This window comes from Triticum aestivum, chromosome 2D (genome assembly GCF_018294505.1).
Source record: "Triticum aestivum cultivar Chinese Spring chromosome 2D, IWGSC CS RefSeq v2.1, whole genome shotgun sequence".
Taxonomy (NCBI): domain Eukaryota; kingdom Viridiplantae; phylum Streptophyta; class Magnoliopsida; order Poales; family Poaceae; genus Triticum; species Triticum aestivum.
Genome location: NC_057799.1, coordinates 435,651,097 through 435,671,043, shown reverse-complemented (window position 1 = coordinate 435,671,043; position 19,947 = coordinate 435,651,097). Strand labels below are relative to the sequence as shown.

The 19,947-nt window shown below is 44.9% G+C and overlaps 2 protein-coding genes across 2 annotated transcripts; one reads left to right on the top strand and one right to left on the bottom strand.

Moving 5' to 3' along the window:
• Positions 1-8,037: 8,037 nt before the first annotated feature.
• LOC123053667 (probable long-chain-alcohol O-fatty-acyltransferase 4) lies at positions 8,038-9,667 on the top strand. Its single transcript, XM_044477185.1, has one exon. It carries the CDS (start codon positions 8,417-8,419, stop codon positions 9,449-9,451), a length of 1,035 nt encoding a protein of 344 aa, XP_044333120.1. The 5' UTR covers positions 8,038-8,416; the 3' UTR covers positions 9,452-9,667.
• Positions 9,668-9,778: 111 nt separating this feature from the next.
• LOC123053666 (cyclin-T1-3) lies at positions 9,779-17,170 on the bottom strand. The gene is made up of 7 exons (XM_044477184.1): positions 16,831-17,170; positions 14,999-15,268; positions 13,385-13,466; positions 12,589-12,723; positions 12,119-12,294; positions 11,885-12,036; positions 9,779-10,811 (listed from the first exon to the last, which is right to left on the bottom strand). The coding sequence occupies exons 2-7, from the start codon at positions 15,235-15,237 to the stop codon at positions 10,132-10,134; spliced, it is 1,464 nt and encodes a 487-aa protein (XP_044333119.1). The 5' UTR covers positions 15,238-15,268; positions 16,831-17,170; the 3' UTR covers positions 9,779-10,131.
• Positions 17,171-19,947: the final 2,777 nt, after the last annotated feature.

The following is a 19,947-nucleotide window of genomic DNA, read 5'->3' as shown; positions in this document are numbered from 1 at the left end:
CCGCAACGCTCACTGTTCATCCAGAGGCAGCATCGATCGGCTTCAGTTAGCAGCAATAGCGAAGGAATCGCTCGATCGGGTTCAGTTAACAGCCATCGATCGATCGCTCGGGTTCAGTAACGCGTAGCCTGCAGTGCAATCGCTCGGGTTCACTAGGCGAATGCCTCGCTCGGGTTCAGTTAGAGCCCAACGCCTCGCACCCACGCACATGCGTGTACGAGAGAAACGCGCAAACCTCCGTGCATCGCTCGGCCCCGACCACCCACCGTAACCGGGAACACCCCGATATTTTCCTCGCCCTCGCTTCTACCACTGTTTTTTCCGTCATGGACGTCCCAAAGAATGTCATGCAGCTGCGTCTCTGGCCCGCCCAGGACGAAAAGCCCATTTTCTGTCATGATTTTTTGTCATAGAAGTAGGAGCCCACCACATCTATGATGATACCGGGTTTTGTCACAATTATCGTCATAGAAGTGTCATAAGTATGACAGAAAAAATTTCGTTCAGCCCAAAATGTCACGGATGTGTCTTTTTTTTGTAGTGCAACTTCAAACCCGAGGTGTGGTGTAAAAAGTAACAAGGCATTGATAAAGCCCGAAAACTGAAAGGTCTCCTCGGATGCCCGACGTGTGCATTCTTCGGATTCAGCTCGGCGATCCTCAATCAAGATGGGAAAGATTTGTTGAACCAGTTTTCAAGATCGGCGTCCGAAGATGAAGAACAGTTCGGAAGAACCGAGGAGCATCCCCAACTTCAAGACCGGTTCAGGGGGCTACTGACGGTGTCATGGAGTAGAGGGTACTCACCATGTCGTCTCCCGGCCAGCTGGATCGGGTCGACGCCCCCCACGGCAGTTCATTCATGGGCCACTTCGAGCAGCCCATGCCGCATACAAGGAGGTTTCCACAAGACTTGGCGCCCAAGCGAAGGACTCTCCTAAACCCTAGGCCTCCGGTGTGTTATATAAACTGAGGCCAGGCTAGTCAATAGATAATCTCATATTCATTACTGCAATCTCGTGGTAGATACATGTACTCTGTACTACACCCCATATGAATACAATCAAAAGCAGCATGTAGGGTATTATCTCTTCGAGAGAGCCCGAAGTTGGGTAAAATCCCGTGTCCATGTTACCATCGCTCCAAGACGCCTAGCTTAGGACCCCTACTACGAGATACGCCGGATATAGAACCGACAGTCAGGCTTTGAGTCTGACTCAATTTCACACCTTGTAACACAGGCAAGAACCCTTTCTTTGACTGATCCATTTTGAACTTCTTCAAAATTTATCAAGGTATGTGCTTTGTGAAAGTCCTATTAAGCGTCTCGATCTATCTCTATAGATCTTGATGCCCAATATATAAGCAGCTTCACCGAGTTTCATTGAAACATTCTCATTCAAGTATCCTTTTATGCTATCCAGAAATTATATATCATTTCCAATCAACAATATGTCATCCACATATAATGTCAGAAATGCTACAGAGCTCCCACTCACTTTCTTGTAAATACGGGCTTCACCGTAAGTCTGTATAAAACCATATGCTCATCAAAGTGTATATTCCAACTCTGAGTTGCTTGTACCAGTCCATAGATGGATCGCTGGAGCTTGCACACTTTGTTAGCACCTTTAGGATCGACAAAACCTTCTGGTTGCATCATATACAACTCTTCTTTAAGATATCCAATAAGGAATGCAATTTTGACATCCATTTGCCAGATTTCATAATCATAAAATGCGGCAATTGCTAACATGATTCGGACTGACTTAAGCATCGCTACGGGTGAGAATGTCTCATCGTAGTCAACTCCTTGAACTTGTCGAAAACCTTTCGTAACAAGTCGAGCTTTGTAGACAGTAACATTACCATCAGCGTCAGTCTTCTTCTTGAAGATCCATTTATTTTCTATGGCTTGCCGACCATCTGGCAAGTCCACCAAAGTCCACACTTTGTTCTCACACATGGATCCTATCTCAGATTTCATGGCCTCAAGCCATCTGCCGGAATCTGGGCTCATCATAGCTTCTTCATAGTTCGTAGGTTCGCCTTGGTCTAATAACATGACTTCCAGAATAGGATTACAGTACCACTCTGGTGCGGATCGTGCTCTGGTTGACTTACGAGGTTCAGTAGCAACTTGATCTGAAGTTTCATGATCATTATCATTAGCTTCATCTCTAGTAGGTGTAGGCATCACAGGAACGGTTTTGTCTGATGTGCTACTTTCCAATTCGAGAGAAGGTACAATTACCTCATCATGTTCTACTTTCCTCCCACACACTTCTTTTGAGAGAAACTCCTTCTCTAGAAAGGACCCAAACTTAGGAACAAAGATCTTGCCTTCGGATCTGTGGTAGAAGGTGTACCCAATAGTTTCTTTAGGGTATCCTATGAAGACGCACTTCTTCGATTTGGGTTCGAGCTTGTCTGGCTGAAGCCTTTTGACATAAGCATCGCATCCCCAAACTTTAAGAAACAACAGCTTAGGTTTCTTGCCAAACCACGGTTCATACGGTGTCGTCTCAACGGATTTGGACGGTGCCATATTTAACGTGAATGCAGATGTCTCTAACGCATAACCCCAAAATGATAGTGGTAAATCGGTAAGAGACATCATAGATTTCACCATATCTAATAAAGTACGGTTACGACGTTCGGACACACCATTACGCTGTGGTGTTCCAGGTGGCATGAGTTGTGAAACTATTGAAATTGTTTTAAATGAAGGCCAAACTCGTAACTCAAATATTGCCTCCATGATCAGATCGTAGAAACTTTATTTTCTTGTTACGATGATTCTCCACTTCACTCTGAAATTCTTTGAACTTTTCAAATGTTTCAGACTTGTGTTTCATCAAGTAGATATACCCATAACTACTCAAATCATCTGTGAAGGTCGGAAAATAACGATACCCGCCGCGTGCTTGAACACTCATCGGACCGCATACATCGGTATGTACTATTTCCAATAAGTCATTAGCTCGCTCCATTGTTTCGGAGAACGGAGTTTTAGTCATCTTACCCATAAGGCATGGTTCGCAAGTATCAAATGATTCATAACCAAGTGATTCCAAAAGCCCATCTGCATGGAGTTTCTTCATGCACACCAATATGACCTAAACGGTAGTGCCACAAATATGTTGCATTATTATTATCAACTTTGCATCTTTTGGCATCAATATTATGAATATGTGTATCACTACTATCGAGATTCAACAAGAATAGACCACTCTTCAAGGGTGCATGACCATAAAAGATATTATTCATATAAATAGAACAACCATTATTCTCTGACTTAAATGAATTACCATCTCGCAATAGATAAGATCCAGATATAATGTTCATGTTCAACACAGGCACCAAATAAAAATTATTAAGGTCTAAAACTAACCCCGGAGGTAGATGTAGAGGTAGCGTACCGACGGCTATCACATCGACCTTGAAACCATTCCCGACGCGCATTGTCGCCTCGTCCTTAGCCAATCTTCGTTTATTCTGCAGCTCCTATTTCGAGTTACAAATATGAGCAACCGAACCAGTATCAAATACCCAGGCGCTACTACGAGCATTAGTAAGGAACACATCAATTACATGTATATCAAGTATACCTTTGTTCACTTTGCCATCCTTCTTATCCGCCAAATACTTGGGGCAGTTCTGCTTCAAGTGACCACTCCCTTTGCAGTAGAATCACTCAGTTTCAGGCTTAGGTCCAGCTTTGGGTTTCTTCCCAGGAGCGGCAACTTGCTTGCCATTCTTTTTTAAGTTCCCTTTCTTCCCTTTGCCCTTTTTCTTTAAACTAGTGGTCTTGTTAACCATCAACACTTGATGCTCCTTCTTGATTTCTACCTCCACGGCCTTAAGCATTGCGAAGAGCTCGGGAATTATTTTGTTCATCCCTTGAATATTATAGTTCATCATGAAGCCTTTGTAGCTTGGTGGCAGTGATTGAAGAACTATGTTAATAACACAATCAATTGGAAGATTAACTCCCAGCTAAGTCAAGTGATTATAATACCCAGACATTTTGAGTATGTGTTCACTGACAGAACTGTTCTCCTCCATCTTGCAACTATAGAACTTGTTGGAGACTTCATATCTCTCAACCCGACATTTGCTTGAAATATTAACTTCAACTCTTGGAACATCTCATGCTCCATGACGTTCAAAACGTCTTTGAAGTCCCGGTTCTAGGCCGTAAAGCATGGCACACTGAACTATAGAGTAGTCACCAGATCGAGCTTGCCAGACGTTCATAACATCTGCATCAGCTCCTGTAGCAGGCCTGTCACCTAGCGGTGCATCAAGGACATAATTCTTCTGTGCAGCAATGAGGATAATCCTCAAGTTACAGACCCAGTCTGTGTAGTTACTACCATCATCTTTCAACTTAGCTTTCTCTAGGAACGCATTAAAATTCAGGGGAACGGTAGCTCGGGCCATTGATCTACAAGATAGATATGCAAAACTATAAGACTAAGTTCATGATAAATTAAGCTCAATTAATCAAATTAATAATGAACTCCCACTTAAATAAACATCCCTCAAGTTATCTAAGTGATACATGATCCAAATCAACTAAGCATGTCCGATCATCATGTGAGATGGGGTAGTCATCAATGGTGAACATCTCTAAGTTGATCATATCTACTATATGACTCACGTTCGACCTTTCGGTCTCTAGTGTTCCGAGTCCATGTCTGTACATGATAGGCTCGTCAAGTTTAACCCAAGTATTATGCATGTGCAAAACTGTCTTACACCCGTTGTATGTGAACATAGAGTCTACCACACCCGATCATCACGTGGTGTCTCGAAACAATGAACTTTCGCAACGGTGCATATTCGGGGAGAACACTTATATCTTGAAATTTAGTGAAGGGATCATCTTATAATGCTACCGTCGTTCTAAGCAAAATAAGATGCATTAAAAGATAAACATCACATGCAATCAAAATATGTGACATGATATGGCCATCATCATCTCGTGCTTTTGATCACCATCTCCAAAGCATCGTCATGATCTCCATCGTCATCGGCTCGACACCTTGATCTCCATCATTGCGTCGCGGTCGTCTCGCCAACTATTGCTTCTACAACTATCGCTGCATAGTGATAAAGTAAAGCAATTACATGGCGTTTGCATTTCATACAATAAAGAGACAACCATAAGGCTCCTACCAGTTGCCGATAAATTACAAAACATGATCATCTCATACAATAACGTATATCACATCATGTCTTGACCATATCACATCACAACATGCCCTGCAAAAACAAGTTAGGCGTCCTCTACTTTGCTGTTGCAAGTTTTACGTGGCTACTACGGGCTTCTAGCAAGAACCGTTCTTACCTACGGCAAAAACCACAACGGTGATTTATCAAGTTTGTTGTTTTAACCTTCTTCAAGGACCGGCCGCAGTCAAATTCAATTCGACTAAAGTAGGAGAAACAGACACCCGCCAGCCACCTTTATGCAAAACTAGTTGCATGTCTGTCGGTGGAACCGGTCTCATGTACGTGGACATGTAAGGTTGGTCTGGGCCGCTTCATCTTACAATAACGTTGAATCAAAATAAGACGTTGGCGGTAAACAGTATGACTATCACCGCCCACAACACTTTGTGTTCTACTCGTGCATATCATCTATGCATAGACCTAGCTTGGATGCCACTGTTGGGAAACGTTGCATGGAAAACAAAAAAAAATTCTACGCACATGCAAGATATATCCATGGAGATGCATAGATACGAGAGGGGAGAGCATCTTCATACCCTTGAAGATCGCTAAGCGAAAGCGTTAATCAACGCGGTTGATGTAGTCGTACACCTTCACGATCCGTCCCGATCAAGTACCGAACGTACAGGACCTCCGCGTTCAGCACACGTTCAGCTCGATGACGTCCTCGCCTTCTCGATCCAGCAAGAGGGGCGAAATAGTAGATGAGTTCCGGCAGCACGGCGGCGTGGTGACGGTTCGCGGGGCTTCGCCAAGCACTACAGAAACTAGACGAAGGATAAACTAGAGGGGACAGGGTTGCCGGCACACGGCTTGGTGAATCTTGATGTCTCTTGGGTGCTAGCCCTGCCTCTCTATTTATATGTTGAGCCTTGGGGTCGAAACTTGGAGTAAAAGCCTCCTCAAAGTCGGTTTTGCCCGAAAGGCAAGAGTCCTTCTCGGACTCCAGGGCCAGACGCCAGGGTTTCCGGCGTCTGGACCCAGACGCCAGGGTCCCTGGCGTCTGGCCCCTAGCCTCCGCAAAACTTCCTTTTGCAATTTCCAAAAGCCTTGTGGGCTTTCCCCTTTGGCCCAAATAAAGTGTTCCCGTACCCAAACATTTTACGAAACATCCGGAACCCCTTTCGGTGAATTCCGGAACCCTTCCGAAGACCAAACACTATTATCCCATATATCAATCTTTATCACCGGGCCATTCCGGAGCTCCTCGTCATGTTCGTGATCTCATCCGGGACTCCGAACAACAGTCAGTCACCAACATACATAACTCATACAATATTATATCGTCAACGAACGTTAAGCGTGCGGACCCTACGGGTTCGAGAATGATGTAGACTTGACCGAGACTCTTCTCCGGTCAATAACCAATAGCGGGACCTGGATGCCCATATTGGTTCCTACATATTCCATGAAGATCTTTATCGGTTGAACCTTTATGACAACATACGTAATTCCCTTTGTCTGTCGGTATGTTACTTGCCCGAGATTCGATCGTCGGTATCTTCATACCTAGTTCAATCTCGTTACCCGGCAAGTCTCTTTACTCGTTTCGTAATACATCATCTCGTAACTAACTCCTTAGTCATTTGCTTGCAAGGCTTCTTATGATGTGTATTACCGAGAGGGCATAGAGATACCTCTCCGATACTCAGAGTGACAAATCATAATCTCGATCTATGCCAACTCAACAAACACCTTCGGAGATACCTGCAGAGCATCTTTATGATCACCCAGTTACGTTGTGACGTTTGATAGCACACAAGGTATTCCTGCGGCATCCGACCAATACAATTCTAACATGAATAATAAACTTTTATCATGAAAAGGAAATATAAAATAACAACTTTATTATTGCCTCTAGGGCATATTTCCTTCATTACCGCCGGCATCAACCCTGGAATCGAGCCAGATAGTTGATGTCGAGGAGAGCAGTGATTTGGACGGCGCGTTCTCTCGCTCGCCTAAGTCCATTGGGCATCAGGCGTTGGCCATGGAGCGCGAAGTTTCAGATGTTGCTACCGTTCCATCATCTGCGACCATCGAGCAGGTGATGCCTGTGAGTGGCATGGCCGTTGAGCCAAGTGAGTTGGCACCTATGCTCTCTTCGCGAAGGAACTTTGTGACTTGCGCGCTAGCATGGAGGTTGCTAGACCTGGTTTGGGAAGGTCGATTATTTGCCTCTTGACGGGGACGCCAATAAGGGGCAAACAAAAGAAGGTGGGCAAATGCAAGATTGGTGTCATAGGCAAGGCGTCTCTGGTTGCTTGATGGATGATCTTCGGTCTCTCAGCATGTCCTCTTGGACTGGAAGGTGCATGATGTCTTGTGTCGAGGTGTTCTTGTCGGGATTCACTTGGCATAGGAGCAGTGTCGGGGTTTGTGGATGTTGTGCATTCGGGGAGTTTGGCAAGGGCCGACTATGCGGTTGTGGAGTTTCTTGCCATGTGAGTAGTTGGTCTGTGCTCCGTTTGTATAGGTTTTCGCCCGGTTTTACTTAAATTAACTGGGCAATTCTCTTTTTTCTTAATTAATCGATGAGGCAAAACGTTTGCCTCTGATTCCAAAAAAAAATTGGTGTTTGCCGTGTACAAGTTCTGCAAGCGGGCATAATCACTAGCTAGCTGCTAGCGTTCATGCTTCACTCCTTTGTATGGGCGTTTGAATTTGGGGCCCTTGCAATGCGATGCCCGATGCACTTGGACTGTATTTTTTCCTTAACCAGAAATCCTTATTCCAATAATGCAAAAGGGCTAAAGCTTTAATCTCTCTCAGTAAAACTCTATTGGGGGTTCATGGCTCCCCGAGTTGTTGATCGCCTCAACCATCTGCTTCAATCATGACGTTGGTCATACTCCATTCTTGTTTGTTTCAATCCACTTGGGCTGTTGGGCACTTAGGTGGGCTAGCAGATTACCACTAGCATGGATTCTTCTGCTACTAATATGTTTCCCTTTCGACATTATATAATGATGATGACAGCGGGGCAGCCAAAAGAAGAAGAAAATCCTACTTATTATCGTGCTTCCATCTGCCAAGTGAGCTCACACTGTTGACTCGAAGAAGACCACCACGAAATTCCCGATCTCGCGCGTGCTCCTGGATCTTGTAAAGCTCTACAATAAGGCGGCGCGAGTAACCTCCGGTGGCCGTCACATCTGGGCAAACGGCCATCAAGAATGGCCGGCGGCGACCTGCGCAGCCTGGCGGCGGTCTCGGCCGCGGTGACCGCGGCCATGTGCTACGTCCGTTTCGCCGCCGGGCGCCTCCGCCCGGGCCTGCCCCGCCTCGCCGCGTTCCTCCCGGTGCTCGCCGCCCTCCTGTTCCTCCCCTTCGCCTTCCGCGCCATCCACCCGCGCGCCATCTCCGGGTTCTTCCTCGCCTGGCTCGCCGAGTTCAAGCTCCTCCGCCTCGCCGCCGGGCAGGGCCCCCTCCACCCGTCCCTCCCGTTGCCCGCCTTCGTCGCCGTCGCCTCCGGCCCCGTCAGGCTCCGCGGCGACGGGCCCGACAAGGCTCAAGGCACGTCGTCGGGCCTGGACCTCGCCTCCTCCGCCGTCATGGCCGCGCTGCTCGCCGTCATCGTGTCGCTGTACCGGTACCAGGAGGTGATGAACCAGTACGTCCTGCTCACACTCTACGCGTTCCACGTGTACTTGGCCCTGGAGCTGGTCCTGGCGTCGGCGGCCGCGGCGGCGCGCGCGCTGCTGGGCATGGATCTGGAGCCGCAGTTCGACCGGCCGTACCTGTCGGCGTCGCTGCGGGACTTCTGGGGCCGGCGCTGGAACCTGTCGGTGCCCGCCGTGCTCCGGCCGTGCGTGTACCGCCCCGTGCGCGCGCGCCTGGGCCAGCCCGCGGGGGTGCTCGCGACGTTCCTGGTGTCCGGGCTGGTGCACGAGCTCATGTTCTACTACATCACGCTGCGGCCGCCCACCGGGGAGGCGACGGCATTCTTCGCGCTGCACGGCGCGTGCGCGGTGGCGGAGGCGTGGTGGGCGAGGCACGAGGCGTGGTGGCGCCCGCCGCGGCTGGTGGCCACCCCGCTGACGCTGGCGTTCGTGCTCGTGACGGCCTTCTGGCTCTTCTTCCCGCCGATCACGAGGCCCGGGGCAGACAAGCTGGTGATCGCCGAGTGCGAGGCGGCCGTCGCGTTCGTGCGGGACGCCGGGGCCTGGGCGGCCGGCTCCGTCCGGTCGGTCTGGACTGGGCGCTCGTAGTACGGAGACGGCGGGTGCGTCACGCCTGATGCGCCCGCGAAGAATGGCTCGTTGCTCAGGCGGCAATTTTTGTGTGTATTGCGCCTGCGGCTGTCTATTTGTTACGAAAATGTACCGAAACAAATCAATAGCCTGGTTATTAATCGCCGCCCGAGGGCAGCGATGGCCGGCGGTGGCGTCAAGCTGACGGCCGTTCGTCGCCGTCACTTTCAAATAGAGGGTCCCTCGTTCATTACTCGCTTCTCACACCAATTAACTGACGATGATTGACAGTACCAATGGCACACCCAAAATACGGAGCATCAGATCACAGCACCAGCATAGAAATGTCCCAAACAAATTTGTTTCAAATCCATATAAATGTCCCAATCCAAATGCTTGGAATCCATGTATTTAAAATGCTATTTATATAGCCTACGGGTGCAGGCCATGCAGCCTCTTTCCTATCGTTCCTCAACACCAAACGGCTGCCGAATGTTCCATAACCTGAACATGTACATACTCCTCATCTTTTCAAGTTACAGTACAGTACATTTCAAATCTCCCAGCATAGGCAAACAAGCACCTGTATGTTCCCGCGATGCAAAAACTAGGTACCACGCATTGGCGCTCAAAACACCAGTTCTCAGTCCATCACCGCCGATCACCTTCGCCAGGGCGACGACAATGAATACTTCATCTCATGGCCTCAGCCTCTTGATGTCTCTCTCGGCGCTGCGGTCATTGCTCCTGTGCTCGTGCACGTCCTTCCTCTTCCGGTTGTCGGGGCCAGGAGAGCGGTATTCCTGGCCATCCAGGGACAGCTCGCCCTCTTCGGTGTTCTCCGCCTTGCAAGCCGTGTTCTGGTGATCCTCCCGGTGCGCGGGGTGGGGCCAGCTCTGCCTTCTGTCGTGTTTTTTCTCGTCCTCGGCAGCCAACTCCACGCCATGTTCCAGCTCCCTCTCAATCAGGTCATCATCATCCATGACGTCCACTTTCCTACCAGCATCGCCTTTCGACTTCCTCCGTTTCTCCAGCGCAGCTTTCACCTTATCCTTATCTATCTTTTTCATCGCATCCATCATTGATGAGGACATATTTGTGCCTTCATTGCTGTTGGTAGTGCCATCCCTTGCTTCACTCTTGGGTATCCTCTGGTTTGAGTTCTGCTTTTCAGGCTGAGGGTGGTCATGCCCGTGACGGCCTGGTACGCTCGACTGTCTAGGTGCTTGATGAGTTTCATGGGCAGGAGGCTCCTCAGTTTTCACAGGAGCACGCTGATTAACCACACTTGCAGAGCTGCCTTCGGTATCATTCCCTTGTGAAGGTGGTGGTCCAACACGGTTCTGCTCGTAGAGCTCCAACATTTGGTTGCTAACCTCTGAAAACAAATGTCACAAAAAATATAAGAATGGTTCTTTGGTATGCACCTTACTTCACAACAAAGAGCATAAAAACCATCACCATGACAGAAATGGAGTAAAAGGAGCATCAGCTCTATAAAAATAGATATAATAACGGGCAATACTGCTCAGTACCGTTGGAAAATCACCAAGCTGAAAAATGCAGTCTGCTGCTTAGTGTGCTCCCAGGCCCCACATGCCATCCACATGTTAGATGATAATTTCCAAACTATACCTCATTGTGATGCTACTAAGCAAATTTTCGGTATAACAGAAATGACAACAGACAAGGGCTACCAGAAAAGTTGTCCTCCAAGTCAACACTCAACACCAACAAAAATACCTCAAGTTCCATAAATAAGGCTACCAAATACAAGTGTCATGGCATTCCCTTGTGTATCCGTATCCCAGAACAATAATACTCCGTTTAGAAAAGGAGCACATCTTAACAACAAGTCAACAACTCGCATACCAAGGAGTTAAGAGGGGTTGTTTATTAGGCTTAATGCATTTGCTCATGGAACCGCTTGTGATATGTATATCAGTTTTGCTAAAGCACATCTAGATGTGCCTTAAGTATTGCACATCTAAGTCCTATCTCATTGATCTTACGTGGAGATTCGTGTGGGTATTTAATTTTTATTTTTAATTTTCTTTTTATGTTTGATTGAGTTACTTAGATGTGCAATAACTAGGGCACAATATAATCCTGCGTGCATTGGCTTGCTGCGCCTCGATTTCTAATACGCGCTGTAATGTGAAAAAGAAGTAAAAAAACTAAGACAAGCTTGCTCAAATTATTAAAAGGAAGCAGTACTCTGTGCACCTCACGAAACACCTTGTGTCTCTGACCTAACCAACCTAGTTCCAGTATCATTTCTGAACTAAGATTAAGATGGTGATGAAATTTTGGCCATCCAATCTCATAAGCGCCTAAAGCATGGGAACAATTGCTGCTTGCTTTCAAAGGCATTTAAACTACTATCCTTACAATAATGAATAGTAAAAATTGTGCAAATATGCAATACTGACTATGTATCTAGGGACCAACCTTCCAACTGCCGTGGAGTTACATCAAACTCTTGCCACCAGACCTTTTCCCCGTCTGCTGGAAGCTTGACTTTGAGGAACTTTGCAGCAAGGAAGATTGCGCCGGCCGCAATATGATGGGGCTTAAATTGCAGGCAAAGCGAAGTGCGTAGCCTGTACACCCCTTTTAAGGTATAGTAAATAGGCATAATGGGGGATTACTATTTTTGTAAGGATAAGGGTAATTTCAGCATACCCATCATTGACAAAATTCCAGGCAACTTGAGCAAGTGCATTTTGAGCAACCTTGAATTTTTTTATTGCTTCAACCAAAGGCTTGTAAGGGTGGTGCACATTCATGTCAAAACCAAGTGTTACAAGCACAAGGCGCTCCCCGATCAAAAGAAGTTCCTTCTGTTGTTCATACACTTCCTACACACAACAATACAAACCGTTCTTGTCACAGTACTAGGAAATAAAAATGCACCGGCTATAGAAGAGTTGCAGCTTTATGTTGTGAGGAGAACAAGTATAAAAAAGATTATGTGTGCTACCTTCTGTTGTTCATACACTTCCTACACACAACAATACAAACCGTTCTTGTCACAGTACTAGGAAATAAAAATGCACCGGCTACAGAAGAGTTGCAGCTTTATGTTGTGAGGAGAACAAGTATAAAAAAGATTATGTGTGCTATCAAGAGAATGCTCACAAAAATAATCTCACCTTCTGCTTAATTCGAGCGACTGCAGCAGGATCCTTTTTGTGGATGATCTCATAAGAGATGAGTACGACATCCTTCAGGGGTCTAGGTGTTTCTTCAACTTTACCCGCCAAGAACATGCAAACTGTGGCTATTGTCTGCAGATTATAATGAACTTACATTGACAATTTGCAACATGAAGTTGAGTATAAGAAAAATACTACCCCTAAAAAATAACATATTGCAAGCAGCATGCTCTATATTGTACGCTATCCAAGAAAAAAAATACTTAGGGCCGCTTTGATTCACAGGATTTCTAAAGCAAAGAAATAAGAAAAACACAGCAATAGAGTGTCATGTCTTCTTCAATACCCCAAAAGCATAGGATTCTTTAACAAGAGGTTGGAGTAGATGTAAATTTTCCTTCGAAATCTAATGCAAATGGATCAAGGGAAAATTTATGTAGATTGCAATCCTACAAATCAAACGACCCATGTAGACACAATCCTAAGGATTAGAATCGTCTAAAATTCATTAAGAAATCATTTGAATCAAAGATGCCCTGTAGTGTTAGCCTGCATGTCTTTCCTGCAGAGCCAAACAAAATTTACCATATCATGGAATCCAATAAGATACATGTTCTACAGGCGACAACAAATCATTTATTCTTCTCTTTCACAATATGGGTGGCGAGCATCAATGTTTGAATACATGTTAGTATACTGCCTACCATGCATAGAAAACGATTTACAGATAAAGTAGAAAATATGTTGTTTGATAACAGACATATAAGCTCATAAAAATTTCAGCAAGGCTTACCTGTCTGTCATTTTTGGCATGAGATTGACGAAGGAAAAAACGATGACAAAATACTATAGCTGTAGCAATTGTTACTTGGGGCCTACATAATGAAGTAATTCATCAATAAGGAAAGAAAATACCATAAACAACTATCAACCCACCCAAGAGAACACAATTCATGCAGTAATACAACGGGGTCTTTACTGCTTCATAAACATTCATGGAGCAAATGTTCTAAGGGCACATAAAGGGCTATAAAACACTAAATACGGTTGAATATTTACTGTTCTACCTAGACAAGGATGTCATCAGCCATTGTTGCATGCCCGATAAAAACGAGTGGGCTAAAAGTAACAAATCAATGAACATAACACTGGGGTAAGGGCCAATATGTTACAAATTCTCTAGAGTAAAAAATCAAAGAATATAAAGGGACTATATGTTAAGAACTTATTCCTTAAAATGCCGTGTGCTGATGAAGAAAACATCAACCCTTTTTAAAGGGAAAAGCTGAGTAACAATATGTTAATAACTTATTCCTAAAATGCCATGTGCTGATGAAGAAGACATTTTTAAAGGTAAAACCTGAATAGTAGTGTCGTCACAGGCATATCTAGCAACTTTCAAACATAAATATCATATTAACAAGCATGTGCTAGCAAATCTCTCAGCTGAACAAATTACACATGGCTTGATAATAGAGAGCTTTACCATCAAATTATTCACATCAAATAGTGCTAAATTATCTCTGAATGTTGTCACAGAAATAAAGTTAAGATACAAAGCTAACAAGCATGGAGTGCACATAAATGCTCAAAAATGCTTAGACAGAAGAAAAACTGGACGGGTCAACGATCAGATAATTATCAAATATTTAACATAGTACATATATCGCATGATTAAATAAAAACATTTAGTCCATATAGTCAAGTAAAATGCCAGGAAAAAGCAGACAAGTTTTTCTGGAAGGGGAAATGATTAAACTAGCACTTGAGCAGTCAGCATGCTTGGCAACCTATCATGTAAGGACACTGTTTATTTTAAACCTATGCGTCATGTTCCCTCGATCACCAGAGGTGATGCTTGTGTGATCTTCTGAATAACATCTGCATCCCTAACATCTTATGTTTTTAACAAACATACCTCACAGTGTATGCTTTAGCTATTCCTCCCATCAAATATTACCATTAAATGTATGTTGATTCGCAGCCTAAGAGTGTCTGAGCATGTCAGACACTTGCCTAACTAGGTCAAACTCGCCTTAACGCTTCCAACTAAACAGGCCCTGACAATCTGTCCGTAAAGGTTATAGAACATAGTCATGCACAGTACAATACAAGAACTGTCATAAAAAAATGCAATCATTTATGCTTTAAGTGTGCACTGTACTTTCCTCAGGTTTTGAAAATAAAATGAGGGTGACACCAATCATAAAGTATCTCAGATATTCTTAACGGAAAATGAGAAAGAAACAAAAACTGCTTGAATGAAATTAAGCTATAGGAAAACATCCAGTTATCTGCAGAAACTTGAAAAGAACTTTCAAGATTCAAATAATACTGCTAAAACATCAGGTATATTACTCAGTAAAAGATGTAACAATAAAATACCCATGGTACAATATATTCTTACACTTTAAGCCTCATCCCGAAATCCTGAAGGAAAGTGCAGTATGACTTGCGAAGGTAAGACTCCTTCTTTAAATCAATACCATCTCTCCTTGAAAGGGAATTCTCTTCTATTTCTTTTCTACTAAAATACCACGAAGCACCAAGTTGATCACCTTCCACACGTCTATCATAGGGAGTTGTATAAGGGCTGTTCTCTACAATTCCATGATGTGAAGAATCACTAGTCTGCATGATATCCATCTATGTTTTTCTTCTTTTCTTACAAAAAAACCTGGCAAAGAAAGAGATATAATGTCACCATTGCAAACTTAGTACCATATAAGCATACATAAACGGGATGGAAGGTGCAGCTATGCACGTAGCAAACTGCATACATATTTTGAAATTTAACATACAGTAAGTTGTGAGGAGCTAAAGGCATCAAACTATATTCCCAATACATACAAAAGAATGGGTGCTATATAATAACAATGAATCCATACAGCTTTGATTAACTGCTTGTCCTGTCCTTCATGGAAGCCCAGTAATTCAAACAAATTTGTGACATGTGGAATATAACGAACCGAAGGGGTTTCTTAATTACAGCGATGAGTCGGGGCCAGGAGGACCACGTGAAGGCACCAAAACTTGGCTTGCGTCAGGGGTTCAGGGTATTGGCGGGAGATGCTGGCGGCGGTGGCGGTGTGTCAGCGCTAGGCTTAGGTCGCTATGTGCAAGAGGAGACGGGTCGAGGCGGTTTTTTCCATCCGGGTCAGCTGAGTCCAGTGGTATTTGCAGGTAATTCTGAGCAACTCATCGTTTGGCTAGATCAGGAATCCTGGAATCCCTCGCTCCAGAAATTTGCATACGCCTAGCCCAGATCTACCAATTCAGCTCACAGAGTTATATTGTTCGGGGCAGTCCATGTGCTCCGTCCTCAGAGTTGGGAGCTGGAGGGCTACGGAGCGGGGCCTTAATCACCCCATAAATCCATTTTTTGTACAATAAAATAACCCATATTTCCTAAATTAAGTTCATTACAATTCATGATCGGTAAAATTAACTTCAAAAGCAATAAATACTGCAACACAAAGTGTGCTCCTGCCAAATACGAGACTGTAACAAAATGCAATAACCACGGTTCAGATTTTTCTGATGATCATGAAAGCCAAATATCAAATCCTTTGACAAACTTGTTACAAGCAGACAATGGTAGAGGAAAGGTATCTTCATAGTTATTGAGTAGGTAACCCAACGTGAAACCTAATGGAGAGTTCAGTTTACAAGTGTGTTGTGTTCTCAAGGTGTTTTCCCAGCTACCGATCAAAGCACGACTAGTTAGTAGCTTTACTGAATGTTGGAACTCAATACAAGAGCAAAATTTGACCACCTAACTGACATTGTGCAGAAGGGATTAAACTAGATTATAAAGCTAATAAGTTCAAACATGAACTATCCCACTCCAGACTCCACCCCAACACAAAAGTAACACAATTATCTAAAGTAACACAACACAAAGCTGCACATTTTTTTATGCAACTGTGGGAACCTGCAAAACTCTCAATTTTATACTTACAAACCCTTTTTTTACAGTATGTCTGGTTTCGATCTGATCCGAACATCCTAATGGCCTAATCTTATTCCCTGACTCTTCTTTTGCATGCCTCAGGAAAAAACTCTGTTTTTTACAGTATATCTCATATAAAAACCTTATTAGTAGGACATCCGATTTGCCTTGTCCATCTATTGCATTCCAAATTAATCATTACACACTATAAAGAAAACCGAATCTGCCACCAAATTGATACAGACTCGGCAGATTTCAGGCATTTATCAAAAGTAATGGGTCCATACCTTGCTCGGGAGAGGTGGAACCGGCGCGGATGGGAGGTTGCTGGAGGGGCCGGCTGGCGGGCAGCTTCCGGAGGTCGTCGTGAAGAAGCAGAGGTGACCTCCTGCCGCCGTCGCCGAGGGGTCGCGGACGAGGCGTGGAGGGTGTGTGCGTGGGGGGCTGGGGGGCGAGGGAGATAAGAAATCAGGCGGCGGCGTGATATTGCCTGTGGCCGGCAACGGAGGGGGAGCGGACGGGGCGGCGGCACAAACCCTAACACCGCCGCATCGCCTCTGAGGTCGCGTGCGACGGGGAAACGAGGGGAGGGATGGGATTACGGGAGGTGTTTTTTTCTTTTCTTTGACGGGACGGGAGGTAGTTAAGAACGATAAGCGACGGTGCTGGCAAATAAGCCGGAAAAAAATCAGCTGGTTTTTTCATTCCAATCTACTCCCTCCGTAAACTAATATAAGAGCGTTTAGAATACTAAAATAGTGATCTAAACGCTCTTATATTAGTTTACAGAGGAAGTACTTTTGTACAGTACATAGAAGGGTCAACTTTTCTAATTCTTTTTGCAAATTATATGGGCGACGCGCTACGCGGTCGGCTGGCGGATGTGTTACAACGATCCGCCGCATGGACGTCCGTTCGATCAGCGTGCTAACAGTCGTCGGATGTAACAACCGCGCCCCGACTCACCCTTCTTTACTTCCCGCAACAACAACTCTGTTTCAAAAAACAGAGCCCCTATCCACCGTCTCGACCGAGCTGCGCCCAGCGCGGCGCCGCCCCAACCTCCGCAAAACCAGTTGCCGCCGGCGCGCAGGAACAAGTAATTCTTCTAGGCGCCTCTCTGCAACGTCATGGCGCACCATATCGCGGACAGATGATTGGACCCAGTGTAGATCTACCTCACAGAGGGGCCTTGCTTTGAGAACAGTCGCGTCAATCCTTCTCAACTCCGACCCGCCGCGAGCTGGAGTCTCATCCTGATTCACAACCCCCCCCCCCCCACCTCCTCCCGCGGTTGTGTTTCCTAAAGCTCCTTCGACCAGACCGCATCAGGGGAGCTGGGTGAGTTTCCGACCCTGAAACATGTACACATGTGTGTCTCTAAAACACATGAAGCCCTATGTGTGTTGTGCAAACAAGGCTGAGCTAGAATTCCCCTCTATTTTTTTAGTTGCATTATGAGATGATTGTTACTTGTTGTTTGTCAACCTATTTGATGAAAAGAGCAAAATAAATCACTCTGTGACAAATGCCTCTGATACCATTTTGATTATGTATGCCACGGTGAGTGAAAAATATGTGTCTAATATATCTGTGCACCTGGAAAATATTTTGATTGTCCCTGAAACATGACAAAAACTGTGCACCTGAATTCTTGAAACAACATAAGAACTGTTGATTCCATGTAGATGAAAAATGACTGTTGCACTACACTATTTACAAAAATCATGTGCCTCATTTGCATGAAGCTGGGACTGAAGGGGAAGAGAGTTGCGTCCAAGGGAACATTTCTGTTGATGGTGGTGAAGATTCAAATGGTTTGTTGCATGCTGATGATGTGATGCAAGATGATGAAGATGATGAAGATGTTTCATCGCAGCCGTTGCCGCCCTATGTTGGCATGGTGTTTGACACAATTGAGGATGCCCAGAAATTCTACAAGGACTATGCCTTCAAGTTGGGATTCGGGACACATATATTTTCTACAAAGTACAACCAGAAGAGGGGCTAGAAGAAAGAGGATGCAATAATGATCAAGAGGGTCTTTAGGTGTATGCACGCTAGAAAGCCCGATAAAGCGAAAACGAGTAACACCTCAGAGAGCATTGCGATGGAAAAAAACAACTCCAGCAGGAAGCCTAGCGCTGGAATGGATGTAACAAGAACACGTCATAAGAACAGGATGCTCCGTCATGATTGTAAGGCGTGTATGATTGTTGGGCTTAGGCAGGAGAGATGGACAGTGACTTGCTTTATTACGGAGCATACACATCCACTGATGGAACAACTGGAGCATGTTAGGTACTACCGCTTGCACGGCAAGATACCCGCTGAGGATTACCAACTCTTGCTGACGTTGCATGATGTCAACCTATCAACTTCAGATTGCATGGGTGTGCTTGGTAGGGTCCATGAACGTGACACCAGGATACTCCTGTATGTGAAGAGAGATGTTTCGAATGAACATGCAAAGCTCCGGCAAGCGATAACATTTCGAGACATGGATATGATAGTCCATTACTTTGAGAGGAGGAAGGCCGAGAATCCATAGTTCTTTTTGCGAAGCAAAAAGATCCAGCCACAAACTCCGTGGTGATGGAAATATGCCCTAGAGGTAATAATAAAATGGTTATTATTATATTTCCTAAATCATGATAAAGGTTTATTATTCATGATAGAATTGTATTGACCGGAAACTTAAATACATGTGTGGATACATAAACAAATACCGTGTCCCTGGTGAGCCTCTACTAGACTAGCTCGTTGATCAAAGATGGTTAAGGTTTCCTAACCATAGACATGAGTTGTCATTTGATAACGGGATCACGTCATTAGGATAATGATGTGATGGACAAGACCCATCCGTTAGCTTAGGATATTGATCGTTCAGTTTATTGCTATTGCTTTCTTGATGACAAATACATATTCCTTCGACTATGAGATTATGCAACTCCCGGATATCACAGGAATACCTTGTGTGCTATCAAACATCACAACGTAACTAGGTGATCATAAAGATACTCTACAGGTATCTCCGAAGGTGTTTGTTGAGTTGGCATATATCGAGATTAGGATTTGTCACTCCGAGTATCGGAGAGGTATCTCTGGACCCTCTCGGTAATACACATCATAATAAGCCTTGCAAGCAAAGTGAATAAGGAGTTAGTTACAGGATGATGTATTACGGAATGAGTATAGAGACTTGCCGGTAACGAGATTGAACTAGGTATGAAGATACCGACGATCGAATCTCGGGCAAATAACATACTGATGGACAAAGGGAATTACGTATGTTGTCATAAGGTTTGACCGATAAAGATCTTCGTAGAATATGTAGGAGCCAATATGGGCATCCAGGTTTCTGCTATTGGTTATTGACCGGAGAGGTGTCTCGGTCATATCTA

What these genes read in the sequence shown, in the direction of transcription:
- LOC123053667 (XM_044477185.1), top strand. Translation starts at nt 8,417, where the DNA reads ATGGCCGGCGGCGACCTGCGCAGCCTGGCGGCGGTCTCGGCCGCGGTG.
- LOC123053666 (XM_044477184.1), bottom strand. Translation starts at nt 15,237, where the DNA reads ATGGATATCATGCAGACTAGTGATTCTTCACATCATGGAATTGTAGAG. An exon ending in ATGCCAAAAATGACAGACAG is followed by an intron (nt 12,724 to 13,384) that starts GTAAGCCTTGCT and finishes TATAATCTGCAG; the next exon opens with ACAATAGCCACAGTTTGCAT. An exon ending in TCGCTCGAATTAAGCAGAAG is followed by an intron (nt 12,295 to 12,588) that starts GTGAGATTATTT and finishes TGTTGTGTGTAG; the next exon opens with GAAGTGTATGAACAACAGAA.